At 46.3% G+C, this 21,565-nt stretch overlaps 1 protein-coding gene across 1 annotated transcript in view; it reads right to left on the bottom strand.

Moving 5' to 3' along the window:
* Window positions 1–1,643: 1,643 nt before the first annotated feature.
* Window positions 1,644–21,565, bottom strand: part of nsd1a (nuclear receptor binding SET domain protein 1a) — a 32,525-nt gene continuing 12,603 nt past the window's right edge. The window contains exons 6-24 of the mRNA XM_017484871.3: window positions 20,304–20,416; window positions 18,047–18,263; window positions 17,861–17,952; window positions 17,702–17,755; window positions 17,051–17,099; window positions 16,806–16,963; window positions 16,049–16,204; window positions 15,804–15,927; window positions 14,762–14,962; window positions 13,158–13,337; window positions 12,531–12,687; window positions 12,203–12,408; window positions 10,901–11,013; window positions 10,294–10,563; window positions 9,038–9,154; window positions 8,520–8,661; window positions 8,178–8,284; window positions 7,031–7,232; window positions 1,644–6,680 (exon numbers count right to left, since the gene is read on the bottom strand). Coding sequence (XP_017340360.1) covers window positions 6,046–6,680; window positions 7,031–7,232; window positions 8,178–8,284; window positions 8,520–8,661; window positions 9,038–9,154; window positions 10,294–10,563; window positions 10,901–11,013; window positions 12,203–12,408; window positions 12,531–12,687; window positions 13,158–13,337; window positions 14,762–14,962; window positions 15,804–15,927; window positions 16,049–16,204; window positions 16,806–16,963; window positions 17,051–17,099; window positions 17,702–17,755; window positions 17,861–17,952; window positions 18,047–18,263; window positions 20,304–20,416 — 3,293 coding nt within the window. The 3' untranslated portion in view covers window positions 1,644–6,045. The remainder of the gene's footprint in view (window positions 6,681–7,030; window positions 7,233–8,177; window positions 8,285–8,519; window positions 8,662–9,037; window positions 9,155–10,293; window positions 10,564–10,900; window positions 11,014–12,202; window positions 12,409–12,530; window positions 12,688–13,157; window positions 13,338–14,761; window positions 14,963–15,803; window positions 15,928–16,048; window positions 16,205–16,805; window positions 16,964–17,050; window positions 17,100–17,701; window positions 17,756–17,860; window positions 17,953–18,046; window positions 18,264–20,303; window positions 20,417–21,565) is intronic.

Below are 21,565 nucleotides of genomic sequence, written 5' to 3'. Positions count from 1 at the left end.
ATCATAATCATCTTTCGTTTTGACTCATTTTAGGGAAGGGTGCCAATAATTTCAGAGTTGACTTTTCCCCACCCTTTATACTATTTCAGTAGGGCCGGGCGATATATATCGATATAATACTGGTATCGTGATCACTGATTACGCGATACACTTCTCGGAGATATCGTTGGTATGGTGATTTATTGTTGACGTTTTTAATCCTCATAAATGAAACGGTACTGAACGGATGCCGTCGATTTTGACGTAATCTTTTTTAACTTAATCTTCTTGGGTCTTTGTAGGCATTTAAGAAAAGTATGATCAAATTCAGTTTCATGGGTTTTTGTTTATTTTACTACTGTTGTGCAGACAGCTTGTTAGCTAAATTATATATCGTGATACGCATCGTGTAGCATAGAAAATTTCCTCAAGTATGATGATATATTTTTGTCCTATCGCCCGGTTCAGTATTTTCATTAGTTTTAATTAGGTATTGGTTATTTTCACCAGGTAGTGGACGTGTCATGTTTTCGGGTTTGTCCGTCTATCTGTATATGATAGTGCGATATCTCCAGAATGATCGGCTGAATGTTTATAAGACTGATATGAAGTTATGATCGTAACCAGCAGATTAACCGATTCAAAGTCACAGCAAGGTCAAATGTCTGAAATAGTTGTTCTATAACAGCTTCCTTCTTATTTGTTTTTATATATATATATATATATATATATATATATATATATATATAATTTCATTATAAAACAAAACTTATACAATTATAGGAACTGTGTGAACCACTGATTTTGCTCAAGACCCCATCAATAATCACCTACTGCCAAAGATAAAGTGTGTGTGTGTGTGTGATTCAGATCATGAATCTAAATGACAATACAAATTCATTCATTGATATTTTACAGCATGTATAATCCATGTCAACTCCAGTTTCCTTCCACTGTCCAAAAAAAAATAACGCTACTTTGTCCAAAAATGTGAATGAGTGTGTGTGTGTGTGTGTGTGTGTGTTGCCCTCTATTGTACTGGTGTTCCATCCCAAGTGAACTGTCCCACCTCGGACCCAGCGTTCCTATGGATTGTCTCCGGATCCACCGCAACCAAAAGTCCTTCATTTTGGTACAGTATGTCATGTGGAGTAGAGGTCGATCGGTTATCGGCAGAGATCCACACCGATAAGTTTTTCGAGAAAGGGTCCGCCGTCATTATTACATGGTACGAGAGCGGCCTCTAGAGGCGAAATAAAAACTATCGCTGACTCATTTTATTGCGTTATTTGAAGTGTTTTTTGTTCATTTTGGACGTCTCTGTTTTTATTCGTTACTTGGAGCGTTACCTTCCGGTTCGATTTTGATGTACATCTTTTATTTACTTTAATATGTATTAATAGTTCATATATATTAATATTTATATACTTATTTCATTTTTTAAAGCACAGTACATTTTCATAGTAAATTCCGTTACGCTTTCATTCAGAATCGAGTGATTAAAAACTAACACGGTGATCGGCAGGTACGTACCGCCCCACTTAGTTATCGCTATCGGTAGAAATCACTATCGCTCCACCTCTAATATGGATTTTAAAAAGAAAAAAAACAACGGTGCTGTTTCCATAAAAGAGTCCATTTCGACTGACGGAAAGAAGCGAGTCTCTACTGTAAAACTTTACTTATAATATTTTCATATACACAAAGGAGTACAGTACAGTTGAAGACGATTCTAACATGGCAGCAACGACTTTGCCCCACTTTCCCCAGACCAAACCGGTGTGTGTTTCGTCTTCTTTGCAGCACCAAAGCACACTCGGATTGGGCAACTAACACGCCATACAAAACACACACACGCACGCACACGTGTGCAGGCACACACACTCACACACACACACACACACACACACACACACAGAGAAATGTACAACAAAAGTGTAAAACAGTGAGAACTGATTCTACAAAGTCCATAAATATGAAGAGACTAAAGGAACACAAACATGCTTTTTTGTTTCGACAAGAAAGATGGCCGCTGTAAAGATTACAACAACAACAAAAAAGGACAAAAACAAGTGGGGCAGGAGCTTTAACATTCAGTGGATATCAAAAGAGAATGATTGTAAGGCCAAAACATTGTTCAAACAATAATAATAATAATAATAATAATAATAATAATAGTAATAAAAAGAGTGTCCTTCATTTGGAACAGCAGTCTCTCGCTTTCGTCGGGTAACTCACTAGTCGGGATTTTCAGATTCTGTAACGTATTTTCATTCTGTTGGCTCGAATAAAAAATAAATTCACATCTCCAGAATACAAACCAGACACTTAATGACTTTTTTTTTTAAATGGTTTCAAGTTTGGTGAACAAGATTCAGAACGTCCACGAGGAATTGATGTAGACCCTTCAGGAACGCCGTCTGAGGTAAAAAAAAAAAAAAAAAACAACAACAACAAAGAAAAAAAAAGGCACAAAGCTGTCATCGTCTAGTGGGTGCACCACTACGCCGTTCTCAAAGTCTCCACTAACGTTCCATCCAATGCTAAATGCTAACTTTCGTCGTGTCAGCGAGGTCGGCAGTTCAACTTTTAGATGCATTTCCTTTTTTTTTTTTTTTTTTTAAAAACTTACTTTCCTTCGAGCGTCTACCGGGAGCGTAAATTACCGTCTAATCATCTAATCCATCTCACGATGAGAACCACGTCGGCCTGGTTACAGAAACCATGTGACGGGACAGACACTAATGGAAAAATATTCTGAACACTGGACATGAGGAAGCAATCGAAACGAAGCACCGGTGTGGAAACTTTTTATAAAAAAGTGAGCCGGCTGGACGTTGTTGTTTTTTTTTTTTTTTTTTTAGGTCCAAATTTCTGCATTAAAGTCTTTAAAAAAAAAAAAAAAAAACCCTCTCAAAGTCCATTGTATATGCAAAGACAACTCTAGAAGAATCAGAAACAGAGCGTACCCTGCAGAGGAGGAAGCACAAGGGTACTTTAAAGAAAAAAAAAACATCCACCAAATGATTTTTTTTTTTTACAGTGTTTTAAAAAGACCTTTTCATTCTTAACTCACACGTTAACTGAATTATTATTATTATTATTATTATTATTATTATTTTTCCCCACATGTGTGGGTTTGTACGGTCCGTGACCGGAGTTCGGCACGGGTCGTTCTTGCGAAACCCTTTGAAGAAGAAGAAGAAAAAAAAAGAATCATCTTTGAAATGTTTTCACTGCAGGCTTGAGAATGAATCGGGTGTGACGAGGAGAACACGCTTACTGAGAAATGAAACGAACAGAACCATATGAAAATAAGAACTGCAGATCGGAAGCGTAGAGTCGAAGAGTAGTATCGCGGATAAAAGTCTGTCCGCTCTTGAAATGCTTTCACGAATCCTGACCGGGTCGGGGCGTGAAACGTCCGCGCGGCACAGAAATCACATCTTGATGCCTGGAATGTCGACGTAAAAAGTCTCGAAGTGAAACCGTAGTTTTAGTCGTCTCCAACCCAGAAGGACGTTCTCTAACAACTCCGGCTCTTAAACACTGATTCGAGCGTCACGGCTGGGGATCGAGTCACTTAAAATCCTGTTTGCTGCACTTAAAACTCTTGATCACAATTTGTTTTAGGGCTTGTGATTGCCGAAAGCTTTTTTTAAAATATATATATATATGTGTGTGTATATAATTAAATTTATTGTCACCAAATTCTGAATGGGACACACAGAACCAGCCTACCAATTATACGAAAGCATGGTCAATATCCAAAAGTGCATCGCTGAGATCAGGGGTCAGGGGTCTTATCTGAATTTCACCCATGTGGCTGCGGGTTTCCGTTCTAACTAAGCAGGAGAAACGCCTGATTCCATCTCAAACACAATCTGAAGTGGAGAATTATCATTTAGCACGGCGTCTGAACTCAAATCTGTCAAGATATAAGATTTGTCCATCACTAATATTACCTTCCTGGATCTAAACGTTTCCTTAAAGCGCACCTATTATGGTTTTGAAACGTGCCTGATTTTGTTTTAAACGTCTCATACGATAGATTTACACGCGTACGAGGTCAAAAAACACTTCGACGTGATCGTAATTTAAACCGCAGCGTTACTTTTTTCCCCCCGGTGTCACAAACGATTCGTTCAATGATCCGTTCTAAAGGATTCGTTCTAGACTTCTCCTTTCAGAGAGCGTACTCTGCTCTGATTGGTCCGACGTCCCGGTCTGTCGTGATTGGTCTGTCAACGAGCGGCCGATGAAGACCGGAGGCGGGGCTTTTTGTTACAAACCTACGCTGGTCTGTACAGGAAGTAAAGTCTGGAATCACTAACGACTCGATTCAGCTGTTCAGAATCGGTTCCTTCGTTTGGGAGTCGATAACCCCGTTTGTCGTGCGCTTTGATTTTTGAAAGTTTGCAGACGTTTTACATTCACAAACAGCTACGTATAGAACACATTACATGAAAGGTCATATTTGAAAAACCATAATAGGTGCACTTTAAATAACCACGACTGGGCCAAGGCTCACTTTCACAGACTCAGAATCTGAATATCTCTCTCTCTCTCTCTCTCTGGAAAAAATTAACTAAGAGACCACTGTAAATTTTTCTAAAATCAGTATCTCTACATATTTGGCAGCCATATCATCCCAATGTCTGTTGAATTCCAACACGGGCCCACCTCATTCTACTGAATGACGTACCGATTAGGCGATCACCTGAACCAAATCTCATTTAACGAGGAAAAGTATAAAAACCACTGCTGTGGTCATCGCTATGCTCTTGCGATACGACCGGCTGGATGTCAAGGACAGTGCTAGTACTAGGGATGTCACGAGAACCGATACTTCGGTACCGAGTCGGTAAAAACGTCACGGTACTTGTTTTTCTGCACTAGTGTGTGAACCGATTCTAATGGAGGTTTCGAGGTTGCGATTCCTCCGGACCTGAAGGGGGCAGCAAATACGCGCACGTGTTTTAGCCTGTCCACAAGTGGTGAAGAAGAAGAAGAAGAACGCCTACAAGCGCACGGGAAAAGTGGAGAGCGTGCCGAGACGCGCGGAAGCCGTGATTATTCCACCGGAAACGGATTTCTGAACTCTTCCTAAGTCAAGACGTCCGGTCTCGCGTTGTTTAAAAATGAATACGGACTTCCTTTCTTTACGTCACTCGAGGTCCGACAACACGGACGATCTTTTCCGTCGTGGTTATTTTTGACCGGTTATCGTTCTCTGCGAATAAATGCTCTAGATGACGATATTTTTTCATTCGGGCTTGGGGAGAAATCGTGTCAGTACGTTATAGGATAAAACAAAAATGTTCAATCGTTTTACCCAAACACATGCCTGCTGATAATTTAGCAGTGGTCTCTTCATTTTATCCAGAACTGTACACACACACACACACACACGTACGTACGTATGTATTTAGCACTGTGTTATCTAATTTGACCCAAATACCAATCTACGTTAACAGGACCGGTGTTAAGCGTTTAAAAGTCCGTTTTTAAGAAAGATTCACGTGTTCTTTAAAACGCGGTGACAAGTGTTGCTGCCCGAACTTCAAGCTCACCAGATGTCTTCCGTCCTGTCCGTGGTTTGCCAAAGAGAAAAATGTAAACAGTAGGTGGAGATGACGAAAAAGAAACGAAAAGAAACACAAAGAAGCACCAGACAGTAAGTTTACACCCAATACTGGACGTCTGACTGAACAGCCAGAGGTCCACAGCACCACTGGATTTTTCCAGTCCCATTCGTCTGAAATGGACTTGGGTAAAAAGGCAAGCTGACTTCGGTCTCGATCTCAGTGCGTCGCCCGTGTCCGTCAGAGTGGAAAAAGAGTTGCGCCCAGCTGAGCGTGCGCTAGCTGATCTCTGAGCATCTCCGGATCTGAGATCAGATTCCCTGCTTCGTCCCTACAGGCTACAAAGTGTAACTGACAGAGAAATGGCGCTTCGCTTCACCTGTCTCGGTCGCCGAGGCCGTCTGGCGATCGAGTGCGTGACTGATGTTTCGATGGATAGATGGATGGATGGATGGATGGATGGATAGTAAACACAAATTGCTCACTTCCCCCTATACGACTCGTCCTCTAACCCTTCAGCGTCAAAGTCTTCGTCTACGCAATTTTCATCATCCCCCTCGTCCCCGTACCATGACTTTTCATAATCCTCCTCTTCGTCCTCGTCATCGAAATCGTCGTCGTAGTCCACCTCCCCGTCCTCATCCTCGTCTCCTATGACCTCCAGTCCCACGTCCTCGCCCCCGCTCAGCCCTTCCACCACCTCTCCGTCCTCTACCTCGGCCGTCGTGTTATCTTTCGCGCCTTTAGACGGAGAAGAGGCAGAAAACAGGTCTTCGTCCAACACGACCTCGTCGTCAAAGGGCAGTCGCCGGCTGCTGTAGGGCGTTCTCCTGGGGGCGGGAGGGATGTAGAGCTCAGCGGTGGGCGAGGTTAGCCTGCACTTGGTCGCGTTGGGCGGCGGGGATAAGGCAGGCATGTACTCGCGAATCTCACCGGGTTCCAGGGGGTCGGGGCCACACGGGTCGTGTTCGCTGCACGAGAGCTTACCGTCCAGCTTGGAGATGAAGAGCATGCCGTCACGATGCTGCTTGCAGTACGAGCTGGGGCACATCTCGCAGAACGATGCCGCCTCCTTGCCACACTCATTACACTGGTGCCACGGGCACTCCCATCGACCTAAAGCAAACACGCACACACACACACACACACACACACACCTAGCTTCATCATGGGGCATTTAGGGCTAGTTTCCTTTGTTGTTTATCCACAGTTTCAGTTTAATATGATGACACGACTATCTAAATAAACCCTCACCGATATTCTAATGAGAATGGAGTCTGGTGTTTCCGGCGTGGAGCTGGGATTTAGCCAGGAGGGCGAGTCGACTCTCTCGGTCATGGTGGGGTGCGTCCTAAACATGCCGTTACGTTCTCACGCCGTTTTAACACCTGTTCGTTTTAATACGCGTGACCGCAAAACGCAACCAGACACCGTCTAAAGATTCGCGTGCCTTCGTGTGTTCTCACCTGCGGGTCTCTTGGACAGGTTCAGACAGTCGGCGTGGTAAACTTTGGGGCAGCCGGGCTTCTTGCAGGAGATGATTTGCCCGCCGTCTCCGCAGTAGAAACATTCGTCCTCGCGCTCCTTCACCACCTGCAGCTGGCTCTTCCTCTTCGCGGACATCTTCTTCTTTCCTTTACGGGCCTTGTCCTCCGACGGGGGCTGGTTCTGAAACAGCGGGGTACATGTACATGCGTAACGGTAATGCGTAGTGTCTTCCCCTGCCTTTAAGTAAGTAAGAACACAGCGACCACGTTCGGTGTGGAGCAAAACAACCGGTCGGAGAGGACGTCCGAGCGACGTGGTCTCGGTCCGCTACCCAGTGAAGACCGGTGCCGTTCAATTGCGGCACGAAAGCCAGGAAGTGACCCAAACGAGCCACGTTTCGGTATTTGCAGCTTTTCTTTGTTGTTGTTTTTTTTCTACAAGCGAGCTGATAAAAGTCCTCGTGCGATGAAAACGGAACTTTTCTGGCTTTTAGTAAGAATATATCGGCCTTGAGGTTATCTCCAAGCTAGTGTTCTCCTAAACATCGACCAAATTTGGAAGATATACGCGTTCTAAATTTACAGTCTCTCTCTCTCTACCACCGATACAGATCGACAGTTCTGATGACATCGTTCTGCACTTCAGACTTCCCGCCCCCCGACGTTATAAAAAAAAAAAACCAGCCGAGGGAGAGAGATCGTATCGGCGAGCACGGGTCGCAAATGTGTCTTTGGCTGTTCGTGACGGGCGTCTTTCCACCGCGCTAACATGTCCGGGCTGTGAGCTATTTAAAAAGGGGGAGGAGCCACTCGATATACATCCCAGATTACGTGCAGTGTGAAATGTGAAACAAACCGAAAGTATTAACGTCGCTCCGATTCGGAGTCGAGAAACGGACTACCGCGGGTGTAAGCCCAACAAATCGACTTCAGTTCTCGAGAAATAATCCACAATCAGTGCGAGGAAGAAGCACTGTCCAACCATCGTCCAATCAATCTCCTAGCTCCATAAAATAACATCTAACGTTCACTGTTTGGTGTGTATGTTTGTGTATGTGTGTGTGTGTATGTGTGTGTTGCCTATCCCTAATGTATTGATCATTAAGAACCACGTTGCACGCCGTACCTTCGGTCGCACGCCCAGGAAGCCGCTGCAGTTCGGCGCTCCGCATTTACACACCGTCTTGCCGTTTCCCAGACACTCCAGGTTATAGTTGAAGGTGAGCTCCACGCCTGCAAAACAGTCGGACGAGGCCGTTAAACTAGAACCGAGTCAAAACGTTCTCCGTTTACCTTAACGGAAATCACCGGTGCTTCTTTCAAAGATCGATTTCCGGAAAGCTTTGAGTCGAAATGGAGGGAAGGGGGCGGGGCATGAAGGAGCTCAGGGTAAATATCGCAGAGTTCGATTGTAATTTGGGGGGGGGGGGACACCGCGGATAAAGTAATAACCGAAAGCCTTTCTCACCTGCAGGGACGTCCACGAGGGCGAAGAGCCCGACTCGCGTGTCCCCGTTCACTGTCCATTTCTGAGTCTCGCAGTTGGGCTGGCAGCAGTGGTTCATGAAGCGCGCCTGGTTTCCCTTCGGCCCTGCGTCGATGATGCGGTCCTGAACGTTGGGGGCGGGGAAAACAAATCGCCGCTCGCGTTAAGGAAAGGGGGACAATCTGATCTCATATAACGCTTACTTAAAAGAAAACATACTGCTCGTTAAATCTGGTGCTGGAAAAGACGGACAAGTCATTTTCATTCCTAAATTCACTCTAATGGAGTATCATAAACGTGTAAATGAGTTACGAGGGAAGACTCGACACTGTTTCAATACGAGTATGAGCAAATGTAAAGACCAAGCATCTTAAGTGAATCGCCTCACCGTCGATGCGCGGACAAGAACGACGCCATTTCGACGTGTCATTGCTCGCGTGCTGTACCGACTGAGGAAGGGTGAGGTACAGAGGACCGTTTCGTGTGTTCTGAAGACTTGCCTTATCCAGCGTGAGCATGTAGAAGTTGCTGATGTCGTTCTCCTGCGCGTGTCTGATCCGGGCGCGACACTCCTCCTCGTCGATCACCTCGCCCACGTACTCGCTCACAAACGCGCCCTGAAAGGAGCATCGAACGGATTCTCTTCAGATTCAGCGTGCCTGCGCGCTGGCCTAACGCCAACCACTTCAAACAACGAATACGTCGAGGATTCCGCCGCCGTTGCCATGGTGACAGAAGCCGCGAGTTTTGCTCTCCACCCAGTCCTGTCATCGGTTTCTTCCTCTATCGTGTGCGCCTGTTCTGTGTTAGTTTGTCTATGGGCTCGGTATATCGTATACGCGAGCTCGTGCGCTGGTAAGATGTGACCCTGGCTGCCATCTTCCTGACATTACATCGTGTCATCGTGGAAATTCGTTAGCTTAATCGCACGCGCTTCTGTCTTGCTACTTCAAGCAGGACCGTAGCCGAGCTAGTGGATTTTTAAGAATTTTTTTAAATCGTCAAACACTTAAAAGGCGTTCGTCTCGAACAAACCGTATATAGGACGTCGAATAAAGTGAAAAATCGCTAACGTAAGTAATCATGTGAGAGCCACAAGATCGACATCGAGCTGCTTACGTTTGTGGACGCCAGTTCGTCGGCCATTTTTTCCGAGCTGAGAGGCTTCAGAAAACGTGGCGTCATTTCCAGCGAGGGAACACAGCGAGCATCGGCTCTCCCCGGTGCATTGAGACGGCCCTTAAAATGGCCGCCTCCCTGACTACAGAACTAGAGAGCCGATCGAGACGTGCCCCATGTATACCCGAGCGTTTCTTTTTATAAAATAATTAAGATTACTAAAGAACTGAAGGACGGCCAGCACCGAGCCCTGAGGAATCCCTATCACTTTACACGTCGCCATTTAGTTTTTATACGTCGAGTCCTTTATTATTTTTACGTGTTATGTTTAGGTCGTTCCTATAAATTCCTGTAAGTCATGCTAAGCCACATTTTAATGAATGAAACATCATCTATTATCATATACCGTACATTTATTATCACTAAGTAACAGCTAATCGCCAATGAAGTGTCCTGATATCAAAACATTATGGACAAGGGACAAATAGGGAAGTGAAAGACATCATGATCTGAAGCAGGGTAGAACCGCGCTTACGTTTTTTGGACTGGATCGACATCCCGATTGGTCAAAGAAATAAATAAATAAATAAATAAATAGATGACAAGCGTATATTTTTCCATCGGGACGCGCTCTCACCTTCTTGATGTCGCTGATGCTACGGAGCCCCCAGCCGCGTGACAGCGTTCTGAAGATCTCCACCGTCGTGTATTCGCGTTTGGTGAAGCACTGGTTCTGGCACCTCTCTCCTGCCGCACACACCTGCGGGTGGCACTCGTACATCAGCATGCGGTTGATACACTCCGAGTCCATGCCGCATGGGTTCTCGTCTGTGGCCTTGCAGTTACAGCGCGGGATCTCCGACAGGTCCGCCGTCACGATCTGCACCTTGCCTACTGGTCGGTTCACCTGGAGGGAACCGGAGTGAGTTAAGGGGACGTAAATAAATACCGCTAACAAATATTCAAACCTTAATCACATGGAATATTTTTTCCCCGAGATCTCCGATATAGTCTCAAATCCACATCAACAGACCTTGGGCATGAACTAGAACATAGACGCTAATGTACACGCGTCTTCTGTGCCCTGAATCGACTTGTCACCCAACCAATTTAATAAAGTCTGTGCAAAGATTTGACATTTACTGCGTATTCGTGCGTCTTCTCACGTTCGTGCAGCCATTGAGATGGGATGTCATGATGTGTTCTTGACAGTGGAAAAATCGACAGGAAGAATGGGGACCCACCTTAATGTGTCTGTATGGCGGGGGCTTCTTGTCGTTCTTCCTATCTTCCTGAAGCTGCCTCATCTCCTTCTCCGCCTGGAGCTCTCGGAATCGCTCGGCAGCCTCGTTTAAAGCTGTACAAAGTAAATATCGATAGTAGCGTCGCTCAGTTCAGTTCGCACGATCGTTCTAACGATAAAAGCCATCGGATATTTTCGATCGGCGTTAAACGAATGGATCGTTTTATCGCCGCGGGTCTGTTGTAAGATCACCCAGGACGCTGTTGGGTTTCTGTGTGTTTAGCTGCTGAGAAAAGTGGGGGAGGGGACGGGAGGGGAGGGGAGGGGTGTGGGCCCCCTGCTGGGTGAACAGTTCACACCTCTCCACAAGAACACTGGTACGGAGATAAAAAAAACGGACAGCACGACGAAGGCCCTGTTTACACTACTGCTTTAAAGCGGTGTTTTGAAATGTAAACGATCCTCGTCCAGACCGGCGTTCCCGCTGCGTCTCAGAAACGATCTCCGTCCACACTACGCGACCGGATGAATTACGCGTGTCACGTGACCATTCATGTGAACCGTAAACTGTAAGCAGGAAGCTGGTCGCTTGCCGTGTACGGCTTACGCCGCTCGAAATGAGATCTGTCGGCGATTTCTCTAATCATAGCTCGCCTCTTGTGCATGTAGCGGCTGCAGTATTATATTTGCGTATATAAAATACGGAATTTAACGGCACAACGGCTGCTAGGAATGACGACGAAGCCAGCAGAGCTCGCGGTTCAGTCTCCGTGTTGTTGTGTATATAGCGTGACGGTCATACGGTAGGGGCTTGACGAATCGGTGAAGGACACACGATGATCCGGAAGACCCGATCAGGGAGCGAGTGTGGGCGGAGCCACGCCTTCGTTTTCGAAAGTCTTCGTTTTGGTCTTGAGTTTTCAAACCGAATCTGGGTCTTCTGCGTTTCCGAAAGTCTCCGTTTTCGAGGGTCGGAAACGCCAGAGTGGTGTAGACGGCAGGCGTAACCGTAGTGACGGTTACGCATTTTAAAACGAAAACGCACTAGTGTAAACAGGGCCTGAAGCTTTTGTGATAATAAAACACCGTATACAACTGGCACAGCCAGATTCTATTATTTAAACTCCATTTCTGGCTTCTGGTGAAAAGGCTTACATACAGTCAGTTCTAAACACTGGGCTACACAGCTAGACGATGAGGCTCGGGAGCAAGACAAGTCCGAACGTGTGCAGAACTGGATGGTTAGAACTTGCTCTAAAACTCTAAAGGTTCTCGCAGAGTTTACAACAGTTTATCTGAGCACCTTTCTTGTAGACAGCGTCCGTGCCTTTGCCCATTTTCTCCTTGTTCTGGGCGTCGCCCTCCATGTAGGGGAAGCAGCGCGCCTGGTACGTCCACACGTAGTCCTTGGAGCCGAAAAAGTGCACGGGGAACTCGCCTACCTCGTGCCTCAGGCGCGAGATGTTCTCAGGGACGTTCTTGGGTTGAGTCACCTCCGCTGGCCACCACCTGTTCGAATACACGTCGGGGCGGAGAGTTGAAACGTAACAAGTGTTTGAATGTCCAAAATAAGAAAAAGGGATATCGTTCGTTCTGGAAATGATCGACGCGGACGACTGCGGAACACCGACCTGTAGCGGCCCACTTTCACCCACAGGATGTCCTTGTAGTGGGGTTTCTTGCCTGCGCGACAGTCGTTGCAGTACCAGCTCTCTTTGGGCATGTCGATGTTCAGACACTCGCGGTGGAAGGCAGCAGGACAGGACTCGCAGCACAGCAGACTGCCCCCTAAACCAAAGCTCAAATATTACACGTCAGAAACGTCTTTCTAAAACCCAGTTCTGACTACAGCTTCCTCTGGAGTCTGAAATGTTTGCCGAGGCTCTTCGGCATTTACATAGATAAAACTGAGATAGTAATACAGTTACTCTGCAGTGCTTTAAAGGTGCGGTCTGTAACGTTTAAACGTGCTTCTAGACCCGCACCTCATGAATCCACCAAGAGTGGATTCATGGTTTTCTGGTCCCCGATATTAGCTCCGCCTCCACTGCCGCCATCTCTATGTCGCTACTCCTAATACTTTGCTGTAGTATATAAGATCCTGTTCTATACGCACGTAATACAGCACTGCTTTTAGTGTGGAACACTTCGTCAGGTTCGAGCGTGTTTACGTCAAACCGACACGCGCTCGTATAAACGAGCCTGAAAGACTTATGAGATGAATTTGTATTGTGGCAGTAAATGTGTCGAGGTGAGACCTTCGGAGCAGACGAAACACCAGCTGACGTTGATGTGCTCGTGGTTCTTGCAGCCTTTGCGGGGGGTGAAATGGTTGGGACACAGGAAGCTGTTGTTGGCCAGCGGAACACTTCCGGCGGCCATGCAGTAGTCATTCGCGTGGTACGCCACCGGACAGCGCACGCAGCGGGTCAGGCGACCTGTAGCGCATGCACACACACACACACGCACACACAGTCAGATACATGTCATCTTCCTACGTGTTTGGGTGAAAACACTATTTTAACTCGAGTGCTAGCCTTTCCTGTGCGTTAAACAGGGAAGTGGGAAGTTCTGAGCTGGAAACGGTCGGGAACGGCGCATAAGTAACGTCGAGCGCTACAATTCAAAGTGGATTGAAACGTAAACTGAACTTAAATGTGAATATAAACGTGACGTTCGGTTAGTTTTTGTTATCGAGGATCGATCGGTAAGTCTTTGTGAAATCACGGATGTCACGTTACATGGCGATATACAGTACACACTGCCGCGTATTTCCTCCTCGCGCCACACGGGTTTGTTTACGTTGTCACGTTGTTGTGTGTTTTGTTTTCATGTCCCGCCTCCTCCCATGTCCTGTCATTAGTCGTCTCCCACGGGTTTCCCGATTACTCTCGTCTGCTTTCAGTTTGCTCGGTGTTTACCTGCCCGCCTTTACAGCGCCTTTCTCTTCCGTGTCGTCGCTCTCCGCTTTCCCGATCTTGTCCGGCCCCCTAGTTCTAGTGTACTTCGGATTCTCCCGGCCGTTCGGTACGTTCACACGGACGACGATAATCCGATACGAACCCGATTAAGACAGTACTCTGATTAAGAAACTAGCATGTAAACCGAGATTATTGATGACCTTAATCCGATTAAGATCATACTCGAAGTAAACACAGATGGAATTAAGACGTGTGGAGTATTCCTGTTTTAGTCGCATTATCGATGTGCGTTACAGACATGTACACGCCTTAATCACACTATTAACGTCGTGTGAGAGTTTTCACCACGTACACACACGGCAGCGCTCGTGAGAGCGAACAAGAGAGCACGGCTGCGTCCGAAACCGCGTACTTACCTGCTATATAGTAGGAGAAATACACGTATCTCAGCTACTATATAATAGGCAAGTACGCGGTTTGGGACGCAGCCCACGGCTTCAAGCGGTCGTCCATTAGCACGTATAGCACGACAAATAATTAACCGCACTTGAAGCTTTCGTAAAAATTTTAAATGAAACACCCAAAACTGTCTACGGTTCCATAACGAAGACCAACTGTATGTCGATACGTGAAATTCCGGAGGGACGTCGGACGGCGTGGCGCGGTGACGTAATGATGTGTGCTGTTAATCGATCTGCGTTCATGTAACACGGGAACATGAAGGGAATATTCTAAACGTGACTCATGTACACACCTTAATCAGAGTATTGTCTTATTCAGAATAAGGTCAATAATTAGATTACTGCTGTCCGTGTAAACGTAGTCAGTGTTGTTCCCCGTCTGTCTAAAAACTGCCTGACTGCGTTCACGTTGGTCTCAGCCTTCGTTCCATGACACACACTCGTACCATTGTGTAGGTTCCTGACTAGACTACGCCTCACCCTTGGAGCTGGAGGGGTTTGCAGGGTTGGTGATGTAGCAGGACAAACAGACGTGGAGAGAGCAGCGGAAGCCTCGGTTCTGTTGTGTCGTGGGGGTGAATTTCATTATGCACTCCATGTGGTAGAACTTCCCACACACCGGGATCATGCAGCGCCGGACGTCCTCGCCCGGTTTCTTACACACAAAACACGTGTGCACGCCTTGGGGAGAAAGCGGAAACAGACGTTAAAAAATATCGTCCTAAGCAACACTAAAGCTTCCCAAGTGAGTTAACTCACCAGTACAGGTTAGTCAAGAGTGAACTCGCTTGTAGTGCACTTCGAAGCGTAATCACTTCTCTTTGAAGCGTTAGTAGATAGCGAGCGCAAATTCTACGCGGTTAAGACGCAACCTTAACTGTTCTACTATGATACGTTCTTCACTGAACCTCGAGTTAAAAAAGACCGCTACTACTCAAATGGCGAAAGAAACAATTCCGTGCAAATGCGATTTCGCTGGTTCGAGTAGTTTTCCGCCTAGTCTGCTCTGTCAGTTCGACGTCTGACCCAGACCTCGACCTCGCGCGTTCGATCTGGATCTGTCTGCACTGCTCTCGTTAAAGACTGTCAACTGTGACTGCATCTCTCTCGGAATACCTTCCCTGACGCTTTTCTAAGTGCTGTATTTATCCCTCGTTATATTCGCACGGCTGGGATACGTGACGAGCGGACGCGCTGTCGGCTTTCGCTTCTAGACGCGACAGCAGAGCTATGCGGAAAACGAAGGATCGGGTATTCCTGATAAAAGAGAGAAGAAAAAACCGAACGCTGCGCTCGAGTAAAAACTTGTAAGCTTGTGAAGCAAAAAAAAAAAAAACATCTGGCAACCGCAGACAACGCAAGCAGACAGAGCTCGTACGAGATGGGCTGTGAAGGTTCATACAGGCTAAAATGAAACATTGAAGCTACAGACACTAGACAGACGTTTCAATCGTCCACGGAGGTTCATTTCGGGAGTAAGCGCACTTCCTCTAGGTAGGGTCGGAGACTTTTCTCAGCTCACCGGTAGTGCACTCCTGGCAGATGAAGCGTCCTTTGGGGGTCTCGCTGAGGCCGATACACTGTAAGTGAAACGCCCCACAGCACTGTCCCTCGCACAGCAGCAACTCACCTGTCTTCTCACACACCTAGGGAACACACACCAGTCGGTAAAACCCTTCCTTTATCCTCGCACATACACAGGTCCAGCGCTTTCCTATCACATCATATGCACGTAATTCGCTACACATCGATCCGTAAATCATTCACCTGACACACGTTCTCCTTCAGCGAGGCGCCTCCCCCTCCTCCTCCTCCTCCTCCTCCTCCTTTCTCCGATACCTTTTTACTGTTAGACAGAGCCGTTTCAGCAGAAAACGAGTCTCGGGCCTGGACGACGTCGTCACTTGGTGCTGCGCCAAACACCTGAGCAGTGACGAGACGAGAGAGGCACGAGGGATCAGAAATCACTCCCGTCATCGTCACTGGAGCTGTTTTACTCCGGTAATTTAATTCTCAAAGTGGGTCTGTGAGGCGCAGTCAGGGTGTCTGGGTTGTTGTTTATTTATGATAATGATAATGAGGGCTAATGAGACTTTATTGATCACGTGTACATTACAGCACAGTGAAACTCTTTTCTTCGCATACCCCGGCATGTTAGGAAGTTGGGGTCAGAGCACAGGGTCAGCCATGATACAGCGCCCCCTGGAGCAGAGAGGGGTAAGAGCCTTGCTCAAGGGCCCAACAGTGGCAGCTTGGCAGTGCTGGGGCTTGAACCCCCGACCTTCTGATCAGTCACCCAGAGCCTTTAACCACCAAGCCCCCATCATTATCAAATGCAATCACATCATTATCAAATGCTACATTCATTCTGATATAAAATCAGTGCACGCGTTTAAAATCGTACGCCGGATATTTCTAAAGCATTACCCTGGTTCAAGAGCGTATAGTGTTCTGTTTCCAGCACATTTACGCTGGCGTGTAGGGAGGAGAGCATATGAGGGATCGGAACACGACTGTTTCTCACCTCTGCGTGTAAAGGTCCTGGGTTGTCGTGTGGTTTCCTCTCGTCTGTTTTGGGCTCGGCCGGACTGCGGTTCTCTCCTGGCGTGCGGCTCTGGAAGACGCTGGGCGTCGCGGGCCGCTTCACGGGCGTCTGCGCGTCAGCTGGTCTGGGCGGTATACCTTCAGACAAGAGACCAATGAAATCCATCCAAAATCTGTCAGGAGATCAGAAACACTTCGATCTAATATTTGTTCGCGGTTGCTCACCTGGTTTAGAAGGGGGGCCGGACAGAGTGTCTCCGGGAACTTCGTTTTTCTAAAAATAGAAAAACGCAAACGTCTTCAACAGCCAATCAACTGCTCCTTTTAGAGTGAATGTTAAGCGCGGGTTGGGGGGGAATCCTAAACATGTTTGGCGTGCAAGTTTTAAGAGATGGTTTAAACGTGCTCTTTGCCCGGATGCCGGATTAAAGCCTTTGTAGCTCTGGTACAACACTAAACAAACAGGAAACACACCTTGGCTGACTGACTGCGTTTGAACTTTCTGCGCGTTCCCGCCCAGCCCACCAACCGCCTCCCCTCTATTACACGGCTAGGGAGTGTGAAGGCGACCACGTGCTTCCTCTGAGACACGTGAAGCCAATCAGCTGCATCTTTTCAAACTGGAAAACGCACTTGAAAGAACGTGCCGTCTGCCCTCTTCCGCATACACGAGCTCACGGATGCCTGTGATTGGCTAGCGCTGCACTGCATTTGGCCAGTTCTGCTCTCGAAGACTCCGCGACTCCGGCTGCTGCATCGTCAGGATTCAAACTCGTCGTCGACAGAACCAATGAGCCGACCCCCCCCCCCCCCCCCCAACCCCACCCCCCTCAAGGTTTCATCCTTGACTTAAGTATAAACACGATAAACTACTACCTGAACATCTTTGACGGCCGCTTCCTCTGACCACTGACCCTGCTGCTTATACTCCTACGGCGAAAGAAGAAAAAAGAAAAAAAGGAAAACAGACAGACGATAAATATCCACAACTCGTCGACTCTCTTTCAAATGTGTGCGGCAGCGGCGTTTTTTCACCTTCTTCTTTGGGATCCAGACGAGCTCGTCCTCGAAAGCAGATTCCAGCGCTTTACTCGTGGGCTTCCGTGGCCGTTTTCTTTCTGAAGATGCTGCAAGACCGAGTGTGGGTTAGACGCTCTTGGAGTGACACACAACACAAAGGGAGTGCGCCTGGTATAAAAAAAAGCGTAAAAAAACTCGTACCCGTTTTCTTTTCAACCCATTCTGCCTCGACCGTGGGGGCGTCGTGGGGCGTTGACGGAGGAGGTGAAGGGAGAACGCTATCTGCTTGGTCTAGAGCGAGCTGCGACGGTTCCGTTGTCCAGGCGTCGGGCGGCTGACCTGCCGCCGAGCTCACACCGTCAGCCTGTGGGGGGTTCAGGGTCTGCTCGGCAACATTAGTGTTATTAATCGAGGACGCCTGCAGGCAAACGTGACACGGTCAATTTTCCGGAAATCACAGGGTGAAACACGTTTCTCTTTTGCATGTATCTCAGTCACAAAGTAAAGCTCTAGCGCTTTCAAATTATATATCGCTATCATTCGCATTTCATTTAACTATGAAATATATAGCTTTATTATATATAGCCTTTATGTTCAGTCCCTCCAGGATTCCGCCATCGCACAAACGAGCGCAAAATCAAGGAAACGCCGCGATCATTCGGAGGAGCCGCAAGTTTTCTATAACTTTTTCACCGCAGGTTTTGGGCGTGACGCGTCAGGTGACGTCGTTCATCCGAAGCCCTCTTCGATTCGCTAGTACGGCTAAAAGGTCTCGTTTACCAACAAACATAGCTGTGCAAAACAATCTCGTCCCATTCAAGTAGTTTTCCGCCGAAAAAAAGAAAAATAAATAACGCAAAAAACTCCGCAAGGCACGCGAAATCCTGTATGGACTGCTATATATGATGGTTAAGCAGATTATACAGTAAATAAAATCATTCCAAAGGGTCAAATATATTTACGTTTTCTTAACGTGGACAGGTTTTCCCAGACCGCCTTAAATTCGTGTGTCGCTTTTTTTTTAAATTTTATTTTATTTTTGCACAATTACAATTTTTACAGAGGAAAATAAAGAAATAAAGCACAACATTCCGACGGTTATAAAACAACCGGTGGTATTACGATGTCAGAAAATTATAACCAAAGAGGAAAACAAAAAGAAATAAAAACCAGACGTAAATCCTTTTACATCTCTAATAATCTCTCGAGACGTCTCTCGTGAGATCGTGGCGGTTTCGGGTTTCTAAGCCAATCCGGTGCCTTGTGAAGGCGGGGCTAAAAACCAACAACGAACATAGATGTAGCGTGGATTTCACTAAACAAGACACTGGTAACGCGTGTGTGTGTGTCGTAGGGTTGTCACGGTAACAAAATTTCAGTAGTCGGTACCAATACCAGTAAAATTCCACGGTACTCAGTACCGATTTCGGTACCAAAGCAAAACCCAAAAACATGCTAATTAAACAGCACACTATCTTATTAATGAAGTTAAATATTAATATAAAACGTCTTTTTTTTAAAAAAATGCCGTTCTGTGTAGTTCAGGTGTTTCATTATTAAAGCTCCTGGAGTTCTCCAGACGAGAGTAGAGATGTGTTTCTGACTGACTGATACTAAAGACGGTGCTAGTCCACACATCTGTTATTTTCTAACACGTAAATTTCATCAAAAAACCTCTGGTGTGTAAAATTTGTGAACCCCATCATGTCCTCCCATTTGTTTTACCCCGATAAAAGTTCAAGCGTTAAACGATGAATAAGGACTCCTGACCGTATTAGCGTTAAACGCGCGTATGCTAACGTTAAGTAAGCAAAACCGGGGATGCAATAATTCACTCCGATGAAACGATGCTACGACATTCATAATGCGACCGCTACCATCATTTTAAACTCACCTGCTTGAATAAACACCGCGGGTGATCAGCCGCTCTTCCTGAAAGCATGGGTAATCTATCCGCGCCGAAATTTTAGGGGTGTGGCTTTTACACGCTTAGAGGTAACGGGACTGAAAGCAGAAAACGAGCGTCTGAGAAAAATACATGTATGTGGTTTCGGACGTAACCACGGTGACCGGCGGCACCGCTGCTGCTGCTTTGGTCTTCTTGTTGCACGGTGCACGTATGAAAAGTTCCCAACTGACCACCTGTCAGTACCGATACTTATGAAAATCCACTACCGTCGACTTTTTTTTCTTTTTAGTACCGACTCGGTACCAAAGTACCGGTACTTTCGTCAACCCTAGTGTGTCGTGTGTGCGCGTGAAAAATTCGTAAATAAAAATGTCTTTTGCAAGTCAAACCGGTTCAGTCGGACAGTTAAGTCGGACGGCTGGAAATTGGGGCGGGTTTTAGAAGGCAAGCTTGAGAACATGGTGTTTCTTGGGGCGTATTTTCAGCGCAGGTGGAAATTAATGCGACGCATTGTTTACTGCTCCAGGAACAACACAGTTGCAAACTTACTGCTTTGGAGGACTCGGGGGTTTTCCTAGTTTTCTTCTTCGAAATGAAGATTTGCTCATACTCCTCGCTCCACTCGATCAGCCTCTTGCTCGGCTTCCGCAGTCTCTTGCACTCTGTGAGAATGGTAGCATGAGAAAAAAAATTAAATAAAATGAATTAATGCTTCACTAATGAATCAGGCAACCAACAAAAAAGCTTTTCAATCAAAGTCTGAAGATCAGATTCAGCTGCATACTCCTTACTAGCGATGCACCGAAATGAAAAACCGAACACGTCTTTTCACGTTTTTTCCATTTACTTTAGCCCTTTTTTTTCACCATTGCATAAATTAAATAGTCAAAACGTGCTTTGTACTATTTTCTCTTGCTTTTCAAAGAAAAAATCAATTACAAAAACTACAATTTCAAAATATTGAACTTTTTTTTTCATTCCAGCAGGCATCGGCTACCGACAAGGCACGATATAACTTTAAATAAATAAATGAGTAAAATAAAAATATTGTGATGTGGTCATCCTTGAGCCCCTCGAATAGCCGACGTTGGGCCTGTAACTGACTGCTGAAAGAATGGAACGCTCTGTAGCCTACAACAAAAACGTGCACTGACAAGAGTGCAGAAACTGGTTCTGTCGGGTTCTGTACGGCTGATGATATTGGGGATATACACCGCTCGCGTCCCTGTACACCTCGCCGAGTATTAGAGTAGACATAGGATTTGTCTGCCTGCCGTTAAATAAATACGTCTTTACCTGCTTCCGTACTCTACTCCCTTACGTCTCGCGACGTGACAGAATGCTCCGGAACAGAAACAAAACAAACGCACGTGTCCACAGTAAACATCCGAAGAGCACGTAGCTCGTGCGTGCGCGCGCCCCCTCATCGAGGTCGTGACATTCGCGCGTCTCATTCTGGTTGCTAGGCTATTTAGGTGCGCGTCGTCAAACACGTCATCGTTCGGTCAGATTTATTCGGCCTTTTCACTTATTAATTTCAGTTGCCGAACATTCGGTGCATCCCTACTCCTTACTGACTAGGTGGTCGTTATGCAAGGAATAAAACACTCGTTCCCTCACCCTCAGACTTTTTTCTCTTTCTTGAAATGAATAAGGCAAAAAAATAAACAGTTTCTTGTTTGTTACAAACCGTTACAAAGCTCTGACACTGCAGACTCCTTACACGAATCTCTCCTTACAGAAGGAACGCGAGTCATCATACCGTTTTCTTTGTTAAATAACACCTTTTTTAACGTGTTCACTTTAGGAGT

The sequence above is a fragment of the Ictalurus punctatus genome, chromosome 14, assembly GCF_001660625.3.
Source record: "Ictalurus punctatus breed USDA103 chromosome 14, Coco_2.0, whole genome shotgun sequence".
Taxonomy (NCBI): domain Eukaryota; kingdom Metazoa; phylum Chordata; class Actinopteri; order Siluriformes; family Ictaluridae; genus Ictalurus; species Ictalurus punctatus.
The sequence above is the reverse complement of the archived record's forward strand: the minus strand, read 5'-3'. Positions and strand labels throughout refer to the sequence as shown.